Source organism: Phocoena phocoena, chromosome 1 (genome assembly GCF_963924675.1).
Source record: "Phocoena phocoena chromosome 1, mPhoPho1.1, whole genome shotgun sequence".
Taxonomy (NCBI): domain Eukaryota; kingdom Metazoa; phylum Chordata; class Mammalia; order Artiodactyla; family Phocoenidae; genus Phocoena; species Phocoena phocoena.
The window spans coordinates 14,403,086-14,425,925 of record NC_089219.1 but is presented as its reverse complement, the minus strand read 5'-3'; the positions used below and the strand labels follow the sequence as shown (position 1 = coordinate 14,425,925).

Below are 22,840 nucleotides of genomic sequence, written 5' to 3'. Positions count from 1 at the left end.
CCAGTCCCTCGCCTCGGCGCCCACATCCGGGGGCGGTCCGGCTCGCTGTCTCTGCGGAGGCCGCATCTGGCGCGCATCTGGAACCGACCGGCAGGTCGCGCTGGATCCTGCGCCCTCCCTGGCCCGGCCGCGCCGGGAGCCCTGCCCGGAGCTGGAGCCGCACTTGGAGCCGCGGGCCCGGGTCCCTGAGCCGCGTAGCCGGCGCATGGTGAACTCGCTGATATTCGGGGAGATGGCCTTGGCCTCCGTCTGCCCGCCGAGCGGCTCCGGGGGGACCTGCCCCGGCGCGGGTGGCGGCGGCGGGGCCGGGCCAGGGCCATCGCCGGTGACGGCGGCGCTGCGGGATGACCTGGGCTCCAACATCCACCTACTGAAGGGGCTCAACGTGCGCTTCCGCTGCTTCCTGGCCAAAGTGCACGAGCTGGAGCGGCGCAACCGGCTGCTGGAGAAGCAGCTGGAGCAGCAGCAGAGCGAGCGCGAGCGGAGGCTGCGCTACAAGACCTTCTCCCGCGAGCAGGCCGTGCAGACCGGGCCCGAGCTGCTGCAGCCACCCGCGCCCGGCGGCGGGCACGGCAGCGGCGCGGCGGCCGGAGCCAACGCCAACGCCGCGGCTCTGGGCGGCCTGCCCCCCGGCGGCGGCTCGCAGCCGCAGCACTACGGCCGCCTGCCCGGGACCATCTGGAGCTACACGCAGGTGCGGCGCACGGGCGGCGGCGGCGTGGAGACCGTGCAGGGCCCCGGCGTGTCGTGGGTGCACCCCGACGGCGTGGGCGTGCAGATCGACACCATCACGCCCGAGATCCGCGCGCTCTACAACGTGCTGGCCAAGGTGAAGCGCGAGCGCGACGAGTACAAGCGGAGGTGAGTGGGGCCCCGCTCCTGCCCCCGCACTCCCGGCCGGGGGGGTCTTCCCTGTCTCCGCGGCCAAGGAATGTGTGCGTTCGGGAGGGGCCGGGGGCGGCAGCTGGTCCTGGCAGGTGGGCTGGAAGCTGTATTTGCAGAACGCCCTACACACGCTTGGAAAACTCAGTTATCTAGTTCCAAGAATGGGAGCGGGCGCTAACTATGGTGGAGGACACCTCCGCTCCGTCACTGGACCAGGCACATTGTTTTCTAGGTGACATAGTGACCATTGGTGTTTTCCGTGATCTCATCTAATCCTCATGGCAACGCAAAGTGTGGGGCATTCTTATCCTCATTTTGTAGATGAGAGAACCGAGGCACAGAGATGCAAGTGACCTGCCTAAGATGGCTTGGCTAATAGGTGGTGAAGCCAGGATGTGAAATACTACCTGGCTAGTCTGTCTTCCAGCTTAGGTATTTTCCCAAGGATGTAGGAGGTGGGCTCTCCTCTGTCAATGGATGAAAAGAAATAACTCTTAAGTAATCCACTGGCTTCTTGTTCCTTGAATTAAAAAGTCATGTGTTTAAGAATGGTTGGATCTTTCCACTGAGGCCAGGGTCTGCTGTCTTGCTCCAGCTCTGTAAGGTCCAGCTGGCTGGGCTGGATAACCAGACCTACATCAGACTGGCCACGAGCTTTTAGAAACAGCTACCTTCACCTCTCTTCTCCCCACCCCCAATTCTCATGGTTTTTTGGACCCCAACAAACTCAGCCCTAAAGGCCCACAGAAGGAGATAACCTTAGGCTGGAAGACTGGGCACCGAATGGACCCAGACCACTGTCTCTGCTGGAGTATGGCACAGACTGCCTGCTGAACTGGCTAGCACCTTCCTGCCCAGCCCAGATTCCCTAGCTGGGAAACTGACATTGCTTCCTGCCTGCAACCTGGCTGACAGTATTGTCAAATCGGCCTTCTGATAAGAGTAGAGGGGTCTGTCTGTAGCATCTCAGGCCTGGATAGGGGCAGGGCCCTCTGCTGTCCCAGGCATGGGCAACTCTGCATTGGGAGCTGTGGCTCTGAACTTCAGGGCTTGGAGGATGCACTGAGAAGCATCTTTCCTCCATTCCTCGAGTCCTAGTGCTCACATGAGCACAGAGAGCTGGGCATGGGTCTCCTTCCTTTTCCTCTACTGGCAGGCTGGCCACTGGGCGGGATTCACGTGCCAGCTCCATTACCTGCCTGTGAGAACCACTGGCTGAACCACGTGGTCACAGAACCACTCGGAAGCCTGTTTACTTATCAGAGAAATGGGAATAATAAAATCCATCCACAGTTGCCCAAGGGGTGAGTAGGCTGGTGATGCTTTTTGGAAGGTATACAGTAATCAACTTGACATTATTAAAGATGATCAGCTCTGTCAAGCTGTCAGGGAGCAGTTGCCTGGAGTCTCAGGTCTCTCATGCAGGGCCTGGCTTCTTGGGGGTAGGTCTTGGACCCTGCGGGGAGCAAGCTACTCTTCTGGGCTGAGGACTTGAGAATGGCCTGGTGCCTCGCCATGCGGAGGCCACCTCTCTGCCCCTAGTGGGCAGCTTCCTTGGGGTGGGGCAGAGAAACAGGCACTTGCTCTCGATGGTGAAACTTGGAGGGATGGGCCCTTCTGTCTGCCACTGTTGATTGTGTCGTCATGCCCCAGGCTTGCACTGTGTTTGCTTTATTGTGTGTGTGCTTTTGGGACCTGGCTACTAAGGAGATGAAAAAACTCTGCCCAATCTTAGAGGGAGATGGGTCGGCATTGAGCAATGCCCTGTTCAAGTTGCACCCAGGGTGTGGGGTGTGATGTCAGCTTCTGGCACTGGCCTGGAGTGACATGGGTGCTGCTGAGACAGGTGGAGTGTGGGTGTCTCTCTTCCCGCCCTTCTGGGGTGAGTGTGTACCTTCTCTTTCCCCATTTTTTTCCTTTTTTTTGTGAACTGGGGAGACGCATCTTTTCTGAAGTTGATTCAGGGCTCAAGTTGGATTTTTTCAACGCAAGTTTACTCCCGTCTTTGAGCCTCAGTTTCCCTATCTGTAAAAGCGAGAGGAGGGTGGTCTAGAACTGTCCCTGAAGCCCCCGGCTGCCTCAGAGATACCTTAGGAAGTTCCTTGAATATTAAATAAAAGTTAATATTTTAAAAATGTTAAAATGGTCATAAAAGTGTGCTCAGTCACTTTTAAGTTCTTACTGTTAACTCATGGAAGTCTACTTGACATTGATTTGTTAGTACTTGGCCTCAAGTTAGAGCCTACCCCTGCCTTCTCTTTGTCAGAAGAGTACTCTGAGATTACAAAGCAACTGCTTAAAGCTGGTCCCGTTTGTAGCTACTAATCTGTGTGAGTCAGGATTTTCTTAATACTCTGTAGCCAAAACCAGAGATGGAATTAAAGCGAAGGTGGACCTGTCATCCATAATCCCAGTTCTAAATGTTAATGGATCAAAATAGCCTCATCAACCTCATGGACTGAGTTTAGAATAGGTAACTGTTATATCATTGAGCCTACAATATAAATTTATACAAGTAACATTCTGTTTTTACTTGTTTCTGTATTTGGGTTTATCATAAGAATTTTCTTTTGGGAAAAGGGCAGGCGTATGATCAGCTTTTCGAAAAGCTTAAGAACCACTGGGGTAGATGATCTCAAAGGGTCTTCCCAGCCTGGACAATATGTAAATCTGAGTTTGAACTCCCTGCGCACTTCTGATCTCCTGTTCGTAAGAGAACGAGACCAAGGTGTTTACCTGGGCTCTTGGCCACTGAAGGCTTCAGATCGTTCCAGGATGTCTAGCATGGAGCCCCAAGCAGTGGCCAACAGAAGGAGCCTGTGCCGGGAAAGGAAAGCTTCCAGGGTTTCCTCTGGTCCACCTGGTGGAACTCGCAGCCTTGGAGATGTTCATTCTGCGTCTCCAAAGGGCACCCTGGGTTGTGTAGCTCAGTGTTCTCCAAGCTGGGGACTTTTGGGGTTCCACCTCCATGAACTGTGGCCATATTCGTGTACCACCATCCATATTATTTCTTACGTAAAATATCTTATATAGCCTTATGGGGTATAATTTACATATCATAAAATTCTCCCATTTTACGTGTACAGTTCAATGATTTTTAGCCAGTCCACTGAGTTGTGCAACTAACCACACAATCCAGTTCTAGAACACTTGCAACACTTCTGCCCTTTTGCAGTGAATCCCTGTTCCCACCCCAGACCAGGCACCGCTGATATGCTTCCTATTGCTATAGATTTGCCTTTGCTGGGCATTTCATATAAATGGAGTCATACAGTATGTAGTCTTTTGTGTCTGGCTTCTTTCACTTAGATGGCGCTTGTGCAGTCCATCCATGCTATAGCTTATATCAGCAGTACATTCCTTTATAATGCTGAATAATATTCCACTGTATGGGTAGACTACATTTTGTATATCCATTCACACACATAGTCAATAAAATGTAAATGTAACAAGTCACCTGTGTGCTACGTCACATCGTCTTGTGTGCTGTCAGTGCTACAGGATCTGTGCTTTGGAAATACCAACCCAAACCAGAGCCCCTGGCCTGGGGGTGACTGGGCCCTGGCCCCCATCACTCCTGCTTTGGTTTCCTTTTGGTCCAATCAACTCTGAGCTCTTTACCACGAGGGAAATGTGGTCACTGAAACTGTAGCCGACAAGGTTGTCAAGCATTGATTTGAAAACCAAAACAAACATCTCTACCCTGTCACCATGCAGTGCCACCAAAATACCCTGTTCTGAGTTTGCAAGCTGGGGGGCCTTTCCCTGGGAGATTCCTACTGAAACTAGATAAACTTTAGACAGGCAGAGAGTTTTCTAAATGGGCATCCTAGAGACCCAGACTCCAGGTCTGGCTCTACCATTAGACGCTGTGTGACCTCAGGCCAATTCCTGCCCTCTCTGAGCCTTAGGTCCCCTACCTATACACAACAGGGTTCCTTTAGGTGATCCCTGCCAGCTCGCTCTACATTTCGGTCTGTGATTTGGAGGGGCCCAGTTCAGGGCGGCTCTTTCTGCCTCCTGAGATGACAGTGTGGCCTTTCTCTGTTCCGGGCCTCCCCCTCTCCTGCCTCAGGCCCCGTGTGGTTTGGAACCAGCTGGTTTTGTTGCCTCCCCTTGCAAGTTGCTGAGTGTCTGTGCCCCTGACTCCAGTCAGCCTGAAAGTTCTTGGTTTGTTTTCCCTGGAGCTTTGTTTGAGAGCCAGGATGACCACAGTGATCATTTAGCCTACTGGTTTGCAAGTGGACTCTTTGGAGCCCTGGAGTCTAGAAGAGGGTGTCTTGGGGATGATTCTGGGGACAGTCCGGGGGGCTGACCACCTAGGATTCGGCCAACATCAAACACAGCAGCTCCACTTTCATGATTCTCAGATTAATATTCTGAGGGAGATTCGATTGGAAACCAGGGTTTTACAGTTTAGAAGAAAAGAAAGAAAGAAATCACTGATTCAGCTAAATACTTTCGTTTTAGAGTTGGGGAAACTGAGGCCCAGAGGGAGCTGACCCACAAAGCCGAGCCAGGCAGAACTTCTGTCTGCCATTGAGAGCTTTCTTCTCTGCCCTGAGGTGATGCCCGCATCATTTGCCTTCCACTGGGGCTTGGCAGAATTCTCTCCACCTTTTTATGTGTCTGCCTTTAAGCATTTTTTAAAAAGCCACTTTCAGGGATAGGCGGGACTTTTGTCACAGCTATTTCTGATCATGAGCCGGAAGCGGCTGGGCCCGAATGGAGGGCTCCAAAAAGGGCTGGTGGGTGAGCCAGCTGGAGCGTCCCTTGCCTTTTCCCGTCATGTGCTGGGAGGCCCTTGAGCAGGTGGGTGCTGGCCCCTAAGTGCCCCAAAGCCACAAGACTGCCCCGGAAAGCTGGTCAGAGGGCTTCGTTCCCTGCCACTTCCATTGTTTCCGAGGCTGCTGATACGGAGTCTTTATTTCTGATTTTCCTGGGAGGCAGCCTGGGATGGTGGAAAAAGGGATTGAATCCCGGTTCTGCCACTCTCTGCGGGACTATGGGCAATTGCTTGGCCTCTCTGAGCTGCCTGAGACACTGCTTTCTGTAAAGGAGGGAGAATAACTCCCCTAGGGCTCTGAAAGGAGTAAATAAGCTCATGTGTTAAGGCACATGAAGCTCCCGGGACGTCCCCCATCCCAGAGCCCTCCCCCCGCCCCTGCAATATCTGTTCCCTTCATTTACAAAGATCTCTCAGCACAGCGCTGGACTGACACATCCATTTCAGGACCCATCGTCGCTCTCTGTCCTGTGGAAGGCGCCAGAGATGGTGCTGGGGGCGGAGGGAGAAAGGGCTACTTCTTTGTCCAGCAACTAAGGAGGCTGTTCTTCCTACTCTTAGTGGTTGATTTGTGCCCCCGGGAATCTCTGGCCACCCTCTGCCCTTTCTCCCAACCTCCTTTAAAAGAAACACGCCCCCCGCCCCCAACCCCAACCCCGCCTTCATTTAGCTCCTCAGTATTCCAAGTCTCTTGGGTTAGGCTGGCAGACTCTTTGGGAACAAATTTGGGAGGGCTTTTCAGAGCCTCATGCTAGAAGGAGGGGAATGAGGTCCCAGAAAAGAAAAGGAAACAGGAAGCAGGAAGCAGGGATACAGCTGACACTGAAGATTCCTTCTCCCAGGAATTTGAGGCGGGGCTTTTGCCTTGGCCACCAGATACAGGCCCCTGGGCCCCACCAGCTTACATACACACACGCACACACGCGCACACGCACACGCACACACGCACGCACGCACAAGCGCGTTCTCAGGCTCTCTCTCCGAGCCCGTGGCTGCATCCCCACACGTGTCGGTATTTGAAAGACATAGAAGGGTAGACCCAGAACTTTCAGACATCCCTTGCCGCTAAGAGATGCATGGACTTCCAAGGGAATTGATTTGAACCATGCCATGTGTCAGTGATACCGGAGGCTGCGGACTTTGCATGTGGAGTCCTGGCTTTCGATCACGTTGATGAGATTCAACTGGGTTGGTGCTCCGTTTATTTCCCAGGTCATAGATGGCAGGAGGCCCACGGCAGGGAAGGAGGCAGCCCTATTGTAACCTCAGGGTCAGGATATGTTGCTCTCCCCTGACTTTCTTGCATTGGGCATTCCTGAGCACCCACTGCCTCCCCATCACAGGACCGTACACCCTGAATTGTAATTGCCTGGGATGTATCTGCCCCCTCCACTGACTGTAAGCTCTGTGGGGGCCAGCTCCGGGTCTGTCTTCTTCGCCTTGTACACAGAGAACCCATCCAGGGCCTGGGCAGAGTCCATGCTGAGCAAGTATTTGTGCAGTGAGGGGCGCTCTGTGCCCGGCTGCTGCGTGCTGGTAGGCCCCAGTGAGGCTGGGTTGACACAATAACTGACACGCATGGACTCTACATCCGGCGGACTCACAGCTTGTGGAGAGCAGGGTCTGGACCTGGAGTCAGGAGACACGCGCTCCAGTCCTGACACATCAGTTCAACAAGTTTGAATGAATACCTGTCTCCTGGTGCCACACGCTGGGCCACCAGTGCAGGAGTTAAAAGCTGAACGAGCTTGGGCTATCACTTTGCCTCTCTGAGCCTCAGTTTCCTCATCTGGAAAAGGGGGATGCTGAGATCTGTGTCCCAACATTGTGAGAGCAGTAAATGGGCTCACAGAGCTACAGTACATTGTAGGTGATGAAGTTCCAAGAGTTACACAGCCAGATTTCACAGGGCAGAAGGGGTGAGCAGTGCTGGTTTTGTGAGTTGGGCAAAAGTCAAGAACGGGGCTTGAACCTGGGGAGAGGGTAGTCCATGACCTTGCTGGCAGCATCTGGGGGTTGTGAAGCCTCTTGGCAGGACTGGTGCTTAGAAGATTCCAGGCCAGGTGGGAGGCTGGTGAATATTTCTGATGCTGCCGCCTGCCTGCCAGGGCAGTGCCCTCCCAACCCCAGTGGGCACCCATGCTTGGCTTCCTGGGCAGGATGTAGTTTCTTGCTCTAGTTCTTGGTACAAGAGTAGTTGTCACCCAATACTAAATCTGGCAAATGCCTCAGGTTCCCCTGAGGGCCTGTGGCCTGGCTGAGCCCCCTGGGGTGTAGCAGGGGGCAGTTAGAGCCCTGTGGAGTCCAGGTCGTGGTCCTGGCTTGCCTAGGGTGTTGCCCACCTGGGCGTGGGGACACTGGGAAGATGGGCTCGCCCAGTGCCCTAGGAACACTGTTGTCTCTATAACTCTATTGGAGTGATCTGCATTCTGTGCATGTCATTTAATCTCTTGCACCTTGATGTGTTGCTCTGTAAAATGGGGATACGTTTTCTTATGTGTTCTGCTTCCCAGTGTTGTTATAAGAATCAGTTGAGGGGCTTCCCTGGTGGTGCAGTGGTTGAGAATCCGCCTGCCAGTGCAGGGGACACGGGTTCGATCCCTGGTCCGGGAAGATCCCACATGCCGCGGAGCAACTAAGCCCGTGCGCCACAACTACTGAGCCTGTGCTCTAGAGCCTGTGAGCCACAACTACTGAGCCTGCTTGCCAAAACTACTGAAGCCCTGCGAGCCTAGAGCCCGTGCTCCACAACAAGAGAAGCCACCGTGATAACAAGCCTGTGCACCGCAACTAGGGAAAGCCCGTGCACAGCAACAAAGAAAGACCCAACACAGCCAAAAATACATAATAAGATAAAATAATTAAAAAAATAATAAAATAAAATAAATCATAGTGAGTTCATAGCCACCATTAATTGAGTACCTACTACGTGCTAAGCTCTGTGATGAATTCTTTAAATAAGTGAGATTTAATTATTAGAGCAATTCCAAGAGGTAGGATTGATTCTGTTCATTTTACAGATGAGAGTTTCAGAAGGGTGAAGAACTCTGCCCCAGATCTCCCAGCGAGTCCAGCCTGGGTCTCCAGACCCCAAGTTCAGTGCTCTGCCTGGCAGAGACGCAGGCTGGCTTTGTCTCATGCGGCCTGGAGGCTGGTGATGCTGGCACAGGGTGGAGGAAGCAGACGAGAGGCAGGCTGAGGTGTGGGTCTCCCCGGCACCTGTCACAGTATTGCCGGGGCGGGTGGCGGAACAGGAGGTGGCCACCATGCAGGGAAGACTTCCTGCTGTGACTTTAGAGTAATTATTTCTGGCGAAGCCAATGAATCACTGGCAACGCAGGCAGATGAGCCTCCTGGGCCGCCATAGAGGGCAGGCCAGCTCCCCTGATCTCTGAGGATTGAGCTCTGGGGAGGGGGAGTTCCTGGGTTGGCAAAGCTAGGCTGAGAGACCTGGGGGTGAGGGTGGGGGAAGGGATGGCGAGCTAGGAACACTAATCGTTACCTGTCAGGCACTTTCCATGTGATCTGATTTAAACCTTGTGACAACCCTGCACGATGGAAACCGAGGCTCAGAGAGGAAAATTAACTTGCCCCAAGTCACACAGCAAAGTCAGGACTGGATGTGGGTCTCAGACTCTAAGTTTCAATGCTCCTTTTCACGCCCAGCGCCTGAGCACTCCCAGGGCAGTGGTCAGGGGCTCACTGCCTGATGATGAGCAGGAGAGAGCAGCGGACATTCTGGTGGCCAGAGGGAAGCTGGCCTCCACCCTGGGCTCAGGTCTGACTTTTGCTTTCGGTTGGTGCTGTGAACTTTGCCAGGGTAGAGGGAACTTGTTACAGTCATCCTGTGCCTCTTGTTGGGGAAGATGAGGTTGCTGGATGTGGGTGTCTGAGAAACCAAGGTTCTGTTCTCTGGACGGTGGCTGGGCACCCACCGTGTGCCAGGCCCCATGCTGGGCACCGGGGTGAAGCAGACACAGCCCCTGCCCTCAGGAGCTCGGTGTCTGGGGACACAGACAAATGGGACAGTGTCACGTGACAAGTACCTGCCCAAATAGTGCCTATGCATACTAGAGGTACAATAAATAGTAATTAATTTAAAAAATATTTATAGACCATGTACCCTTTGCCAGGCTCCACTCAAAGCAGTTTACAAATATTTAATTTATATGACCTCATAACAACTCTATGAGTTGGATACTATCATTAGCCCATTTTAGAGATGCTGAAACTGAGCCATAGAGACATTGAGGGAAGCCGGGCCAAGACAGGAAGTGGCGAGCCAAGATTCAAACCCAGGAAGTCAGGCTCCAGATCCAACCTTTTATCCTGTGTGGTACCCGGGAAGGGGCATGCGCATTGCAAGCAGCTTTCCTGCTCTGAGCCTCAGTTTTCCCTTCTGTGTAATGGGGGTAATAAATCTGGCCTCATGAGGCCGTTTGGAAGATTAAACGAAGTGATGCCTGTGGAAGCATCTTATAAACTGTTGAGTGCTGTGCCCATGGTGACTAAGTGATCGGAAGCCCTGGGCCACACCCACACTGCTGTTTCTTCTCCAACTTCTCATGCAACCTGGGGCTACTTGAAGTTCCATGAAAGGTCTTGTCCTCCCCTTGCCTTTTTTTTTTTTTTTTTTTTTGTTAAATTTAAAGATTATAAAATTGGTTTATTGTAAAAGCAATTCAAGAATACCCAGTTAAAATCTTATCCCAATGCCACCCAATACAACCAAGAAGCAGTTAAACACGTTACATTAGGAATAAGGACATAAAACAAGGAAGAGCACGTCAAGGCTGTGATTCAAACTCAGAAAGAGAAAGGCTTAGGTCTCCTTCAGATGAGTACAGAGGGTACGATAAGATCAAAGCACCAAGTCTCCCCTTGCCTTTATATCACATCTCCCCTAGATCCCAAGTCAAAGGACAAAAACCTTTGGAACTAAACAGCTCGGAGCAGAGCGTTTGTGTGGAACTTGGAAGCTGGGAAGAGAGGAGTCCAAGAGTGTTTCCACTGCTTATCAGCTCCGTGACCTTGAGAGAGTCCTTGCTTCCTTACCTGCAAAATGGGGATGGATAGGCATATTGCATGGGTGGCATGAGAAAGGGACTGAGGTGACGGCCCTCAGACGCAGCTGCTGTGATGATTTTTTAAATTAATTTTTATTGGAGTATAGTTGCTTTACAATGTTGTGTTAGTTTCTACTGTACAGTGAAGTGAATCAGCTATATGTATACATATATCCCCTCTTTTTTGGATTTCCTTCCCATTTAGGTCACCACAGAGCCTTGAGTAGAGTTCCCTGAGCTATACAGTAGGTTCTCATCAGTTATCTATTTTATACATAGTAGTGTATATATGTGCCACGGTGATTCTTCAGTGAGACTGGGGGTCCTGGGGAGAGAAGCAAGGGGGCACTCCGGTGGCACTGGGGCCCCGGCCTGGGCTGTGCTGGGTCGGGGCTGTCTCCAGGGCGGCTCTGAGATGCTTGCTCAGCGCTCTCTGGCCTGCGTGCTCTGACTGCAGGATGTACAGGTGCACACAGCCCCTGCTCATCTGCTGCGTGACGGAGAGACACCCCCACAGTGGAGACACTGCCTTCCACCCTCTTAATTGGCATTTTTATTACTTGGGTTATTTAAGGAGTTTCTTGGCTCGCTGCCACCTGTTTGCCGTCTAGGGGGAGGGGAAGAGCTGGGTCTAAGTGGACCTTGTGAAATTCCCCAGCAGACAGGCCTCTCTCTGGGCAGAGTCGGTACATCTTCCCGGGGCCCACTGGCACCCCCGTTTTGTCCCCGCCTGCTGTGGTTAATGGGCAGAAGGCCATCTGGGGGCAGGGTGTGGGTGGAGACTGAGACTGGAATAGATGTGGGGAAAGCTTGTTGCAAAGTCAGAACACTGGACCAGAGAGAGAGCCTTGGAGCACTAGGCGGGACACTGGTGGGACCCTGTAGTGCCTGAAATCCAGGGATTCTGGAAGACAGCTGAGCCAGCTTAGGGCCAGTCAAGGAAGGCTTCCTGGAGGAGACATCAGCTGAGTTGTGTTTTGAAGGTCCAGTAAGAGTGGAAGAGAAGGGGGAAGGGTGCTGCTGGTAGAGAGAACAGCTTGTGCAAAGACCTGTAGCTGAGATTGCCATGCTGGTGCACAACCCAGGCCCGGGCTGGAGTCAGGACACAGCCAGAACCTGGCCTGCCTGCTCTTTCTTCTCTGCCTTTCTGGCCTGCCTCCCTCCTCATGGCCTTCTTGGCTCTCTTTGCTCTGTTTTGCTGTCTCTCCTCCTCTCTCCTTTCCCTCTTTCCCTTCTTTCTTGTTTTGGTCTCTGTTCCCTATGGCTGGAGGCAGGGGAGGGCTGTGAGGGGGTCTCTGTCCCCCACCCCCGCCCAATGCCAGGCCTTGGTGGGGGGCTCTTTGTTTGCTGCTGGGGCGTTGTGAGCCCGTGCGTAAGCCCGTGGGTGTGCGCGTGTGTCTGTGAGTATGGGGCTGAGAGCCTCTTTCTACCCACTGTGGACTTGGAGGCCCCGGGGTCGGGACCCCACCTCTGTCCAAGGCAGACCCCTTGTACTATGGGCCTGGGGTCTTGACATCAGTTTGGGTGACAGGGGAGGTTGCCTGGTGAGAGGGATAGCTGCCAGGTTAGAGGTCAATGCCATCATGGGGGCCTCAGCCCCCCCCGCCCCTATCAAGGTCTCGGCCTGTGATTAGACACCGGTCGGTCGGGGAGTGAGCTGGCGAGGCTAAGCTGCTCACCTTACCTCTCCCGCCTGACTGCCCCACCTGCCCCTTCTCCCTCACACCTGTGCCTTCCTCATACCCCCTGGTGGGCCCAGAGGGTTTGAGGCTCTCTCTGAGGTCATTTAATCTATCCCCCTGCTTCTAGGAGACGTCGTTCCCCTGTCATCCCAGATGACTAAATGTGCCTGGTGTCTTTTGAAGAAGACCTTCTGAGAGTCCGTCCCTCAGTGTTTTATCTTTTTCTCTCTACTCCCACCCACATACCCATGACCATTTTACAGATGAGAAAACTGAGGCCCAGAGAAGGAGAGCAGCTCCCTTGAGGTCACACAGAACAGTAGGGGCTAGAACCCAGGTCCCCTAAACAGAGTTCCTTTGAAACCCTTGGGCTAAGGGATCCTTCTGGAGGCTGCTGGTCCTTTAAGGAGGGCTTTGGAAAACTTGCAGAGGCCAGAGAACGTAGATTGAAGAGGCCTCGGAGCCTGTCAAAGTGGAGCCCACACAGACTGAGCCGTGCCCCTCGGCCAGACATCCGGGTCCTCAGTGCTGCAGATGAGGCTCTCTTGGCCTACAAAAGAGACACCTGAGGTCACCTTGGGTTTGTCTCCTCGTAACCAGAGGCAATTTCCTGAGATCGGCTTGGCGTTGGCGTCTTGACTGAGTGGCCGACTGACCTACTGTCCCTGTCTGCCAGCTGTGTACTCAGCTGTGCATTTCTCTGTGCCTTGGTTTCCTCGTGTATAAAATGGGATGACGAGACCCACAGGGTTGTTGATGAGCCTGGCCCACTGAGGGCCATTCCCATCCCCTTTTCTCTGGGGTGAGCCCTGGAGTTGGAGGTCTGAGAACTTTGCCCACAGTGGGGAGTTGGGTGAACCACAAAGGCTGATCCCCCAGTCTTTACAAAGACCATGTTTCTTGAGTCCCCAGCCTGGGGCTGGGCCCTAACAAATAGTATGTTTGGATCTGTACACAGTTTTCTATGGAAAGTCTTGATATTACATTGCAACTGGTTTGACACTTGCCTTTAAAGAAAGTGTTGATGTTTAAAACATCAGGGCTTATTCAAGTTGGGAAAACTGGGGTCAGAGCTCACCAGGCTACGGACAGAGTTCAGGGAAGCCCCAACGTGTAGGTTTTTCCTTTCTGGGCCTTAAGGCGTAATACATCCATGGGGAATTAAAAAGAAATTATTTGTTCACTCTTCCTCGGTTACGTTGTCAGCCTGCGATCGGGGCCTTCACTCGGGTGGGAGCTCTGATCCTGGAGTGAGATCGCCTGGGTTCCCATCACCACCTCGGGGATGGGTGTAAAATGGGGATGACATCTGTAAAATGTCTGTAAAATGGGGATGACAGCCTTAGCTCACGGGTAGTAAAGAGGGTTCAGTGCGATGGTGCACGCCGAGGGCTAAGTGGGGTGCCGGCCCCTGAGTTGTTATTGCTCTGTCCCTTCTGTCCCAGCCTGGCCCTCACCAGCCCCCAAGGCCCCACACAGTGAGAACTGCCTCTTCCCTCCCCGTTCCAGCTGCAGAGTGGCCTTTGTGTTCAGAGCACTTCCTTTCCCCAGCAGAGCTGCCTGCTTGGCTGGCAAGGAGGAGGTCGCATCCCCTGTCCTCCCCAGCAGACTGTCAGAACAGGATCACTGGTAGGGCAAGACCTAGCATCCGAGGCTGTGGCCAGCACTGTGTGTCACCTGCAGCCTGTGGCTTCCAGTGGCCTTGCTGGAGAGCGGTCTTGAATGGGGAGTCTGTCTGTGTCCCTGCCTCCCCGGGGAGGGGCCCCCTAAGTCCCAGCATCCTTGTGCGGATACGGAGGCAGCCTTGGGACCCATCCCTGGCCTGAGGTCTCACTGTGAGGCCGGGGCAGAGCTGGGATTTGAACCTGAATCTGGTGGGCTCTTCCAGAATAATTCCGGCCACACTCCCAGGCTCAGTCTTTCAGGTTGAGGAATGGGCTGCATGTTCCTGGCCCTGGCCCTTGGGCTGAGATACAGGAGTTCAAGTCCTATCTTACACCTCAGCGATCACCGGGGCAGCTCTTCTTCCTGAAGGCCATGGGAATATGGCTCCCGGGTTCTTGTCCAGCCCACTGACTATCGCTGCGAGGCCTTGTGGGTGAAGCACCCGCTCCCAGACCTTGGCAGAGAGGTGACGGACGTTGAAGGCTGTCCTGGCATTGTTTTTCCAGAGTTGATGTCAAGGCAGCTGGTTTAGGGTTTCGCCTCTGAGACAAAGGCTGCTTTGTAGCTTCTGCTGGGTTTAAGTCCAGGCATATCACCCTCCCGAGGTGGGAAGTGAGGTGGAAGGGATTGCAGAGAAACTCTGGGAGGCTTCACTCACCCTCACCTCCTCCAGGAAGGAAGCCAGGATCTCCTAACTCCATTATACTCCTCTCACCGTTCCCCGAGCACATCCCATGTGCCTGTTGCTGTTCAAAACTTCACGGATGTTTTGAACTGCACAAGACTCTTGAACCTCGCAAGACTCTTGAAGGGTAGCTGTGGTTAATGCCCACTGTACAGATGAGGACACAGTCTCGGCAGGTGAAATGACTTGTTACTTGTCATGGCCAGAAAGTGGCAGAGCTGGCATGTGAACTTGGGTCTTAAAAGATCGTCACTGGGGTTCCGTTACTGTCCAGTCTCATTTCAAACCCAGCTTTGGGAGGGTGCTTCAGGAGGTTGAGGCGCCCCAGGGGAAGGCTGGAGCAGATGGCTGATGGGATCCATAGCTTCTCTTCTCAGGATGTTGGGTCACGGTGCTTGGAGCATGTGTTGCATATTTAAGAATGTGTGTGTGGGTGTGAGCACAAGTTAGAGAAGGGGGCTGGACGCTGGAAGGTCTATAGTCATGGAAAGGTGATTCCAGGGAGCCCTTGAGGGCAAGTGTAAGGAATCATCCCAGGGGACACCTAGGGCCTTCTGCTCTTCTTTTTCAGGAATTACTCTGCTTGATCATTCATTCATCCATCCATCCATCTATTCATTCATCCACCTATTCATCCATCCATCCACCCATCCATCCATCATTTTTAGGGGGCTTGTGCTTGGCCCTATGCTTGGGCCCTGGGGATGATGCTGCATGGACTGGAAAGGCAGACTCCTATCCCTAGGGAGCTTGCCAAATGACTGTGAAATCAGACTTGCAAGAGTCCTTAGAGATGTTTGATTTCTCCCCGAGCACACACTTTTCAGAGGAGTAGTGACTTGCTAAAGGTTACACAGCAAGTTGGTGGAAAACCTAGGACTCACAGCCAGGTCTGTGGATCCCAGCCCCATGTTCTTGCATCTCTGCTGTGCTGACAGACGGCTCCACTCCTGGCTGGCAGCCCTCTCACCTGGCCCTTCCTTCCTTGGCTATTTTGATGTGTTCTCGGGCTTTTCTGGAGTCCTCTTCAGCCTCTCTCCTGAGAGACATCCAGAGATCCTGGTTGGACCAGCGTACAGGCACCAGGCTGGAGCTGGGCCTGGCTGTGCTGTACCCTGAGATGACACCATTGTCCACTTGCAATGTCAGGTTGGCTGGGCACCCGAGTGCAGAGACTCTGAGGCCCTGCTTTGCTTGTGGACTCCAGCTTGCTGTCCCCAGAGGGTCTCCAGAGGTCATCTGTTCCTCCCTCGTCTTGAGGGTGGGACCTCTGCAAAACCCACTTAAAGGTTTTACTGCCTGGGAAGGACATTCCAGGGCCTTCTAGCATCCTTGTAGGCTTTTCCATTGGGAAATGCTTCCTGGTCTCTAGCCATAATCCCATACGCTGCATTTCCCCTTGCTTAGCCTTCCATTGAGTAGGGGAGTGGGCGGGCACTGCCTGGTGAAGACCCTTCCTGAGTTCTCCAGGCAGCATCAGTCCCCCACTGAATCTCAGAAGCTTACCTTCTTCCTGCCTGAAGTTCCTCTTGACTCATGCATGCTCTCGTTGGGACATACTTTTTGTGTAGAAAGGATCTGGCTGGTCCCTCTAGGATTCCACAAGTTCCTGGGGGAGCCGGGGGCGGGGCACAGGGAGGAGGTACATTTCTTCTCCTGGAGTCATGGAGCCCTCTGAGCCAGAAGTGGCCCTGGAGCCCAGGGATCACCCTGGCCCCACCTTTCCTGATGGGGAAACTGAGGCCCAGAGAGGTTGAGCAAGCATGTCTGCGGCCATTCAGACAGCCTTCACAGGGCAGTGCTGTTTCTGGGGTTTGGGTCGGGGAGTGGGTTTTCCAGCCTGCTAAAGGTAGCTGGTGGCCTTCACACCTGGCAGTCACTGCCCCAGATGGGTGTCCTGGAAGCGAGGCAGCTGGCTTCATTGTTCTCCGCAGCCAGGAACCAGTACCCACCCCGCTCACTCTCTGGGTTGGCAGATTCCTGGCGGGCCAGGCCACCCCTCAGAGCCGGGCAGTGGCACCTCCTCCACTCCCACATGCTCCGTGGTTCCCTCTCACCCCACTGCCTCGCTGACTCCCTTTTGGCCCCTGGGAGGCCTCTCACCTCTGAGGGTGGAGGGCAGGAGGCCTGAGTGTTACGACAGTAATTAAGTTGCCAGGGGGATGCTAGCTCCCGTGCTAGGGCAGGAATGGGTTAAGGAGCTCTGTGTGCTGGGGCAGGAGTCCCAGCTGGTGTCCTGGCCCCTCAGGCCAACCAGGCCATCTGGCTTGGCAGACGTCACACCAAGTTTCATCTCTCCCAAGGCAAAGTCACCAGGAGGAAGCTGCCTGCTCCCTTTGTGGGCCTGCTGGGGTGGGCGTGGACCGGCCGTCTGTCCCTAGGAGGCCAGGCAGGTTGGGAAAGGGCCCACCGCTGGCAGGCTGCCCAGGGGGGTGGCTGGTGGAGGGAGAGCCTGAGCTCCCAGGGATGGTCAGAGCTTCCTTGTGCAGATGGGTCCCGGGACGGGCTGGAACACAGGCAGAGCGGGACTTGCACCCAGGCCCTGCTAGCTGCTCCTCCCCGGGGCTTCAGCCCCCAAGCTCATCCATTCATCCGGTGCATAAATACCAGTTGAGGGCCTGCATGTGCTGGGTACTTGGTATCCAAGTCTACCAGACAGCGCCCCAGTCTCAGTGTGGGGGAGAGGGGCGCAGAGAATGAAGCCTCTGAGGGGCAAAATGGCACATCTCAGCCAAGCCCAGGACCCTGGACCGTGGACCAAGCCCCTAGCCCCAGCAGCTGGAAGTGGGATCTGCTCACTAAGGTGAGCAAAGTAACATGAGATGCTTGGTACTCATGATCTTGTATAATCGTCACAACCCAGTGAGGTAGGTACTGTTATCCCATTTTACAGATGAGGAAACTGAGACTCAGAGAGGTAAAGTCACTTTTACCAGGTCACCAGCTGGGGCATGGCCACGGCTGAGTCTCTCTCTCTGACTTACAAATCTTTTGAGATGAAGAGGCAGCAGTGGGGCCGTGTGAGTGGCCTCACCCCTTCCCCCAGGCTTCTCCTTCTCATCCCTCTGTCTTGGACCATCTCCTTTTTGGCTTCTTGCTGAGTCCAGGCCAGGGGTTGTGTGGCTGGAGGACCAAGTCTCAGGGGGAGAGAGGCCCCGATTGGGTTTGAGTTGAGAAGGGAATCTGTGCTGGTCCCTTGGCGGGGCTGGGATTGGTGATCATCTACCTCCTCCCCCTGGGCTGGGTGCCTGGCAGGATCCAGGCAGCTTGGGGATCTTTAGTGTCTGCAGGAAGCCCTGCCCATCTGAGGGTCCTAGGGGCCGGGCCAGGCCTAGGAGAACCTCACTTCAGCAACCCCTCTGTTGGGGCCTAGCGGGGCCCAGGGTAGGGCCTCTGTGCTTCGCTCTTACAGTTTGGAGGTGATGCCACTTGGGGTCTATTCTGACCCCCAGGAGACAGGTACATGCTCCCTGACCTTCTCCATCATGACGCCACCTGGCACAGAGAAAAGGAGCCTAGGCTTTGGGGTCAGAGAGACCTGTGTTCTACTGTAGCATCTGCTGTTGCATATGGAGAGCAGAGGCAGGCGAGTCCGGTGGTTATGAGTTTGGGCTCTGGAGCCAGACTGCCTGGCTTTAAGTCCTGGCTCCACCACTTCTGAGCTCTGTGACCTTGCACACATTGCTTCACTTCCCTGGGCCTCAGTTTCCTCATCTGTAAAATGGGCATAATAATAGCACCTACCTCATAAAGCTGTTGTGAGGATTAAATGAGTTGATAGTGCCTATCACATCCTAACATTTCATATTGTTAACTATTATGATTAGGGAACCTGGACAAGTTGCCTTACCTCTGTGAGCCTCAGTTTCCCCATTGGCAGAATGGGGGTGAGGAAACTAGAGGCTCCAATAAGGTGCTCTGCCAGGGGTGTTACTGTCACAGAAGGTTCTCTGAGAGTCTGCTATTTTTGACCTCTCTCTCCTCTAAAGGTGTACCCCAGCCCTGTGGATGGATGGGAGGAGCGCTGTGGGTGTGTGTGTGTGTGAAGTGCCCTTCCCACTGGTTCACATCATGTTGAATGTCAGGGCTGCATGGTGGCAGGAGGCTGGTATTAAGTCATGAGTCCGTCCCCTTGAGCTGTGTGTAGTCACTAATCCTGCTTGGTGTGGTGACTGCATTCTAATTACCTGTCCCGGCTGTGCCTGCAGCCTTCCCAGCCAGTTATGACACTGATGGCGCTCCACATGCAGGTGGTAGCTGCCATGACCCATCCCTTGTTGCACCAGCTGCACATGTAATTGGTTCCTGGGGTCCTTGTCACTCTTCCCTCCTTCCTTCCTGGTGATTGCTCAGGACTGTCCTCCCTCCCCGCGGCATGGCAGGAAACATACAGTCTCTGGGTTGCAGTCCCTGCTCTGCCGCTGCCTGGCTGTGTGACCTTGGGCACGTCACTTCACCCCTCTGAGCTTCGGGTTTCTCATTTACAAATGGCCTGGGCTTCTGAGCATGCCCTTCTGAGGTCCTGAGGGCTCATGTTCTGTGATTTTTTTTTTCCCCCCATTACGCCTGGAGCCTGATGTACTTGCCAATCCTCATTTAATCCAAGAGGGGGGTCATTCTCCCCCATTTCACAGGTGAGGAGACTGAGGCACAGAGAGGTGACCTGGGGAGGTTTAAACCCAGGATGAGGTGTGTGCCAACCCTTGCCTGGTGGGATCTGCTTGGTTGCCGACCCCTCATTGGTCCAGGCGTGCTTAGCTCGGAGTGAGTGACATGGCTGTGATGGGGAGATGGCGTTGAGCTGCAGACCCGCAGTGTCGTGCATTTACCTGCAGGACGGCAAGGTCACTTGAAATAAACAACAGGGAGATCCAAAGTGCACATTAGTTTTCCAAAATAGCCTTGGGAGTTGCTGTTTTTCCTCAAAGCTATAAACATATCCTTGGGTGGGGCTCCCCCAGCCTCCTGGGCACAGACCCCCTGGGCCTCCAGTTTCTTGGCCTGGTGTCCAGACCCCCTCCTGGCTTCTGGATTTGAACAAGAGATGGAGTCCCAGAGGCTGAGAGCTGCTGACACCAGGGATGGGGGTTGGATGGAGGGTCCCTGGGGGCTTGGCCAGGCCTGGGCAGAGAGGCTGAGTCCTGGGGACTGAGAGCTGTGAGCACTAACCTGCCCATCGGGGGCCCCATGAGTGGCAGGCGCGGGTGTCAAGGTGAGGAAAGGGGATTGTTGGAGGAGATTAGAAGAGCTGGCAGGGACTGTGGAGGTTGTCTGGGAAACTGAGGCTGACGGGGAGGGGTGGGGTGGGCAGGGAGGTCATGTCCAAGGCCACACAGTGAGTTGGTGCTACACTGACTCCAGATAGGGTCTCCTAAGGAAGGCCCTGGAGGGGATATTCCATGGGCCCTTTATCCAGCGAACATTTATTTAGTTTCTACTGTGTACCAGGATCTATACTGCACTCTGGAGTTGCAGCTGGGAGCCAGAGATGGGTCTCATCTTACAAGGGCTGAGTTAAGTAGAGGAAATGAACAGGTGAACAGGTAACCTCAGTAGCAAATGACCAGTGCCTTTGGAGTACAGAAGAGGGGCGTTTGACCCTGACTGAGGAGCCAGGGAAGGCTTCCTGGAGGAGGGGGTATACAAACTGAGGCCTGAAGTTGGCATAAGCTTCAGAAAAAGCTTCAGAGAAAGAAATGACAAAGTGGCATGTAGAGGGAGCCTTCCAGGCAGAGTATACAGCACAGGCAAAGGCTTGGAGGTGCGATGCAGCTTGTCAGGCCGGGCTGAAGGTGCCCTAGGGGACACTGTTTTATCTTGCCCCACCCTAGCACGTGGCCACTTGCTCCGGGGCTCATCACACACCAGGTGGGAATGTCTACCCTTTTGGAAGAGAGGTGACGGGGCCCATTTCTCATATAAGCCTGATCGCACAGCCCTTGCTCCTTGGAGAAGGCAGAGTGCCACCCAATGAGGGCGAGGAAGGACAGTATTTATGGTGGGGTCTTCCTCCACCCATGGGAAAGGCAGCCTTTTGACTAATGGGGAAACTGAGGCACAAAACAGTGTTGCTGCTGAGCTGGAGTCAGGACCCAGGGACCCTGCTTTTCCTTGGCTCGCTGGGCGGCTACTGAGCCCCGTGAGAGTACAGCTTTGTCACATCCAGAGCTTTTGAGGTTCACAGAAGACTCTTCCATGTCCATACCCTTGAGACAGCAACCCACTCCATGGAGGTAACTAGACAAATATGCAGATATGTATGTACTAAGGTCCTCTTACAGTGTTGATTAGATTGCCAGGACTTGGGAATGACACTGCAGGACCCATTAGGTCAGTGGTGCCACGGCCACCCGCTGTATCACCTGCTGGGAAGGGTGCTTGCTATGTGTTGTTAAGTGGGAAAAGCACACTTGAAAATCGCACACGGTCTGATCCCACTTTCACTATTAAAAGATCTCACACGAGAACAAAAAATCTCATAAGAAAGCATTGGGAAGGATGTGCAGCCAGTGTTAATGGCGATTCTCTCAGGGACGGAGGATTGGGTGGGTTTTTCAATTCTTTTTTTGTTTGTTTGGCTTACCTGATTTTTTTTTTTTCTGTTTCTTGTGTAATCGTAAAATACTCAGGCAATTTAAAATAAGGGGAAAACGAATGGGTATTTTTGTCTTAATGGCTTTGGTCTTTTTGACTAGGAGATACATTACGTGATTCGAAATTTAAACGATACAGAAGAAATTTGGATGCATGCTACAACATGGATGAACCTTGGGGACCTTATGCTAAGTGTGACCGATAAGCCGGTCACAAAAAGACAAGTACTGTATGATTTCACTTATATGAGGAGCCCAGAGTAGTCAGATTCCTGGAGACAGAAAGTATATAGAATGGTGGTTGCCAGGGGCTGGTGGGGAGGGGGCCTGGGAAGTTACTGTTTAACGGGGACAGAGTTTCAGCTTTGCAAGATGAAGAGTTCTGGAGATGGGTGGGGTTTCCATAACAGTGTAAACGTACTTAATGCCACTGAACTGTACCCTTAAAAATGGTTAAAATGACAAATTTTATATTATGAGAATTTTACTACAATTTAGAAAATGGTACAGAAGGGGACAGAGTGACGAGTCTCCCTCCCACCCTGACCCCAGCCACAAGGCTCTCCCTCTGGAGGCAACCACTGTTTTCAGTGTCATGGTGGAGACTGCTTGCTTTCCTCCCTCCTGCCCTGGGTACCTTGGGCAGGGGCAACTCGGATGAGGCCCCTTCACTGATGAGCAGAGCAAAGATGCCTTCCCCTCCAAGAGCCTGGGATGAGCACCCCCTCCCATCCCCACTTCCAGGGCACGAGGCAGCGGTGTCCAGAGCTTCTAGCCCTGTTGGGTTGGGGGATTGAGGACCGGAGGCTGGGAGATGGGGCAGAGGTCCTGCCTGGGGAAAGCCCCGGCGCTTGCTGTCCCTCTCGCAGTGGGAGGAGAGTGTTCTTGATTCAGTCCTGTGCTTCTGAGTGGGCACTTGGGAAATGTTTGTTGAATCTGTCGTGGGAGAAAGAAGATAGAATCTAAGCCAACAGCCAGAGGGGTTGGGCTGCGGTGGACCCTGAGGCTGCTGGGCTGGGCATCCCAGAAACACCCCACACTCACTCACTGGGGCGTCCTCGGTGCCGGCTCTTATGCCAGCGCTGGAATGTGGCGCTGGATTGGACACGAGGGGGGTGAGACATCCTCCTGAGGTGAGACAGGCCTCCAAAGACTTGTTTGACGGCCCCATGTGTCACCAGGCGTTGAGAGCAGGGAGTCTGGTTTGGTACCCGGGGATGCTGCCTGGTGCCTGCGGCCCTGAGCATCCACTCAGCAGAGCTGCCCCCGCAAGCTGAGCTGCCCATCCTCCATGGCAGGAGAGACAACATAAAGACCACGTTCCGTGGCTAACCAGCGTCCATCTACTGAGCGTTACTAGGAGCTGAGCTCTGTGCTAAGTGCACAGCGGGTGCTGACTCATTTAATACACCAGCCCCACGAGGCAGGTGCTTCCACTGGCCCCCACCTTAGAGATGGGAATCAGGAGCACAGGAGGT

The 22,840-nt window shown here is 53.8% G+C and overlaps 1 protein-coding gene across 1 annotated transcript in view; it reads left to right on the top strand.

The window, feature by feature from the left end:
- Window positions 1-205: 205 nt before the first annotated feature.
- Window positions 206-22,840, top strand: part of IFFO2 (intermediate filament family orphan 2) — a 44,904-nt gene continuing 22,269 nt past the window's right edge. The window contains exon 1 of the mRNA XM_065894341.1: window positions 206-861. Within this exon, the coding sequence (XP_065750413.1) occupies window positions 206-861 (656 nt within the window). The remainder of the gene's footprint in view (window positions 862-22,840) is intronic.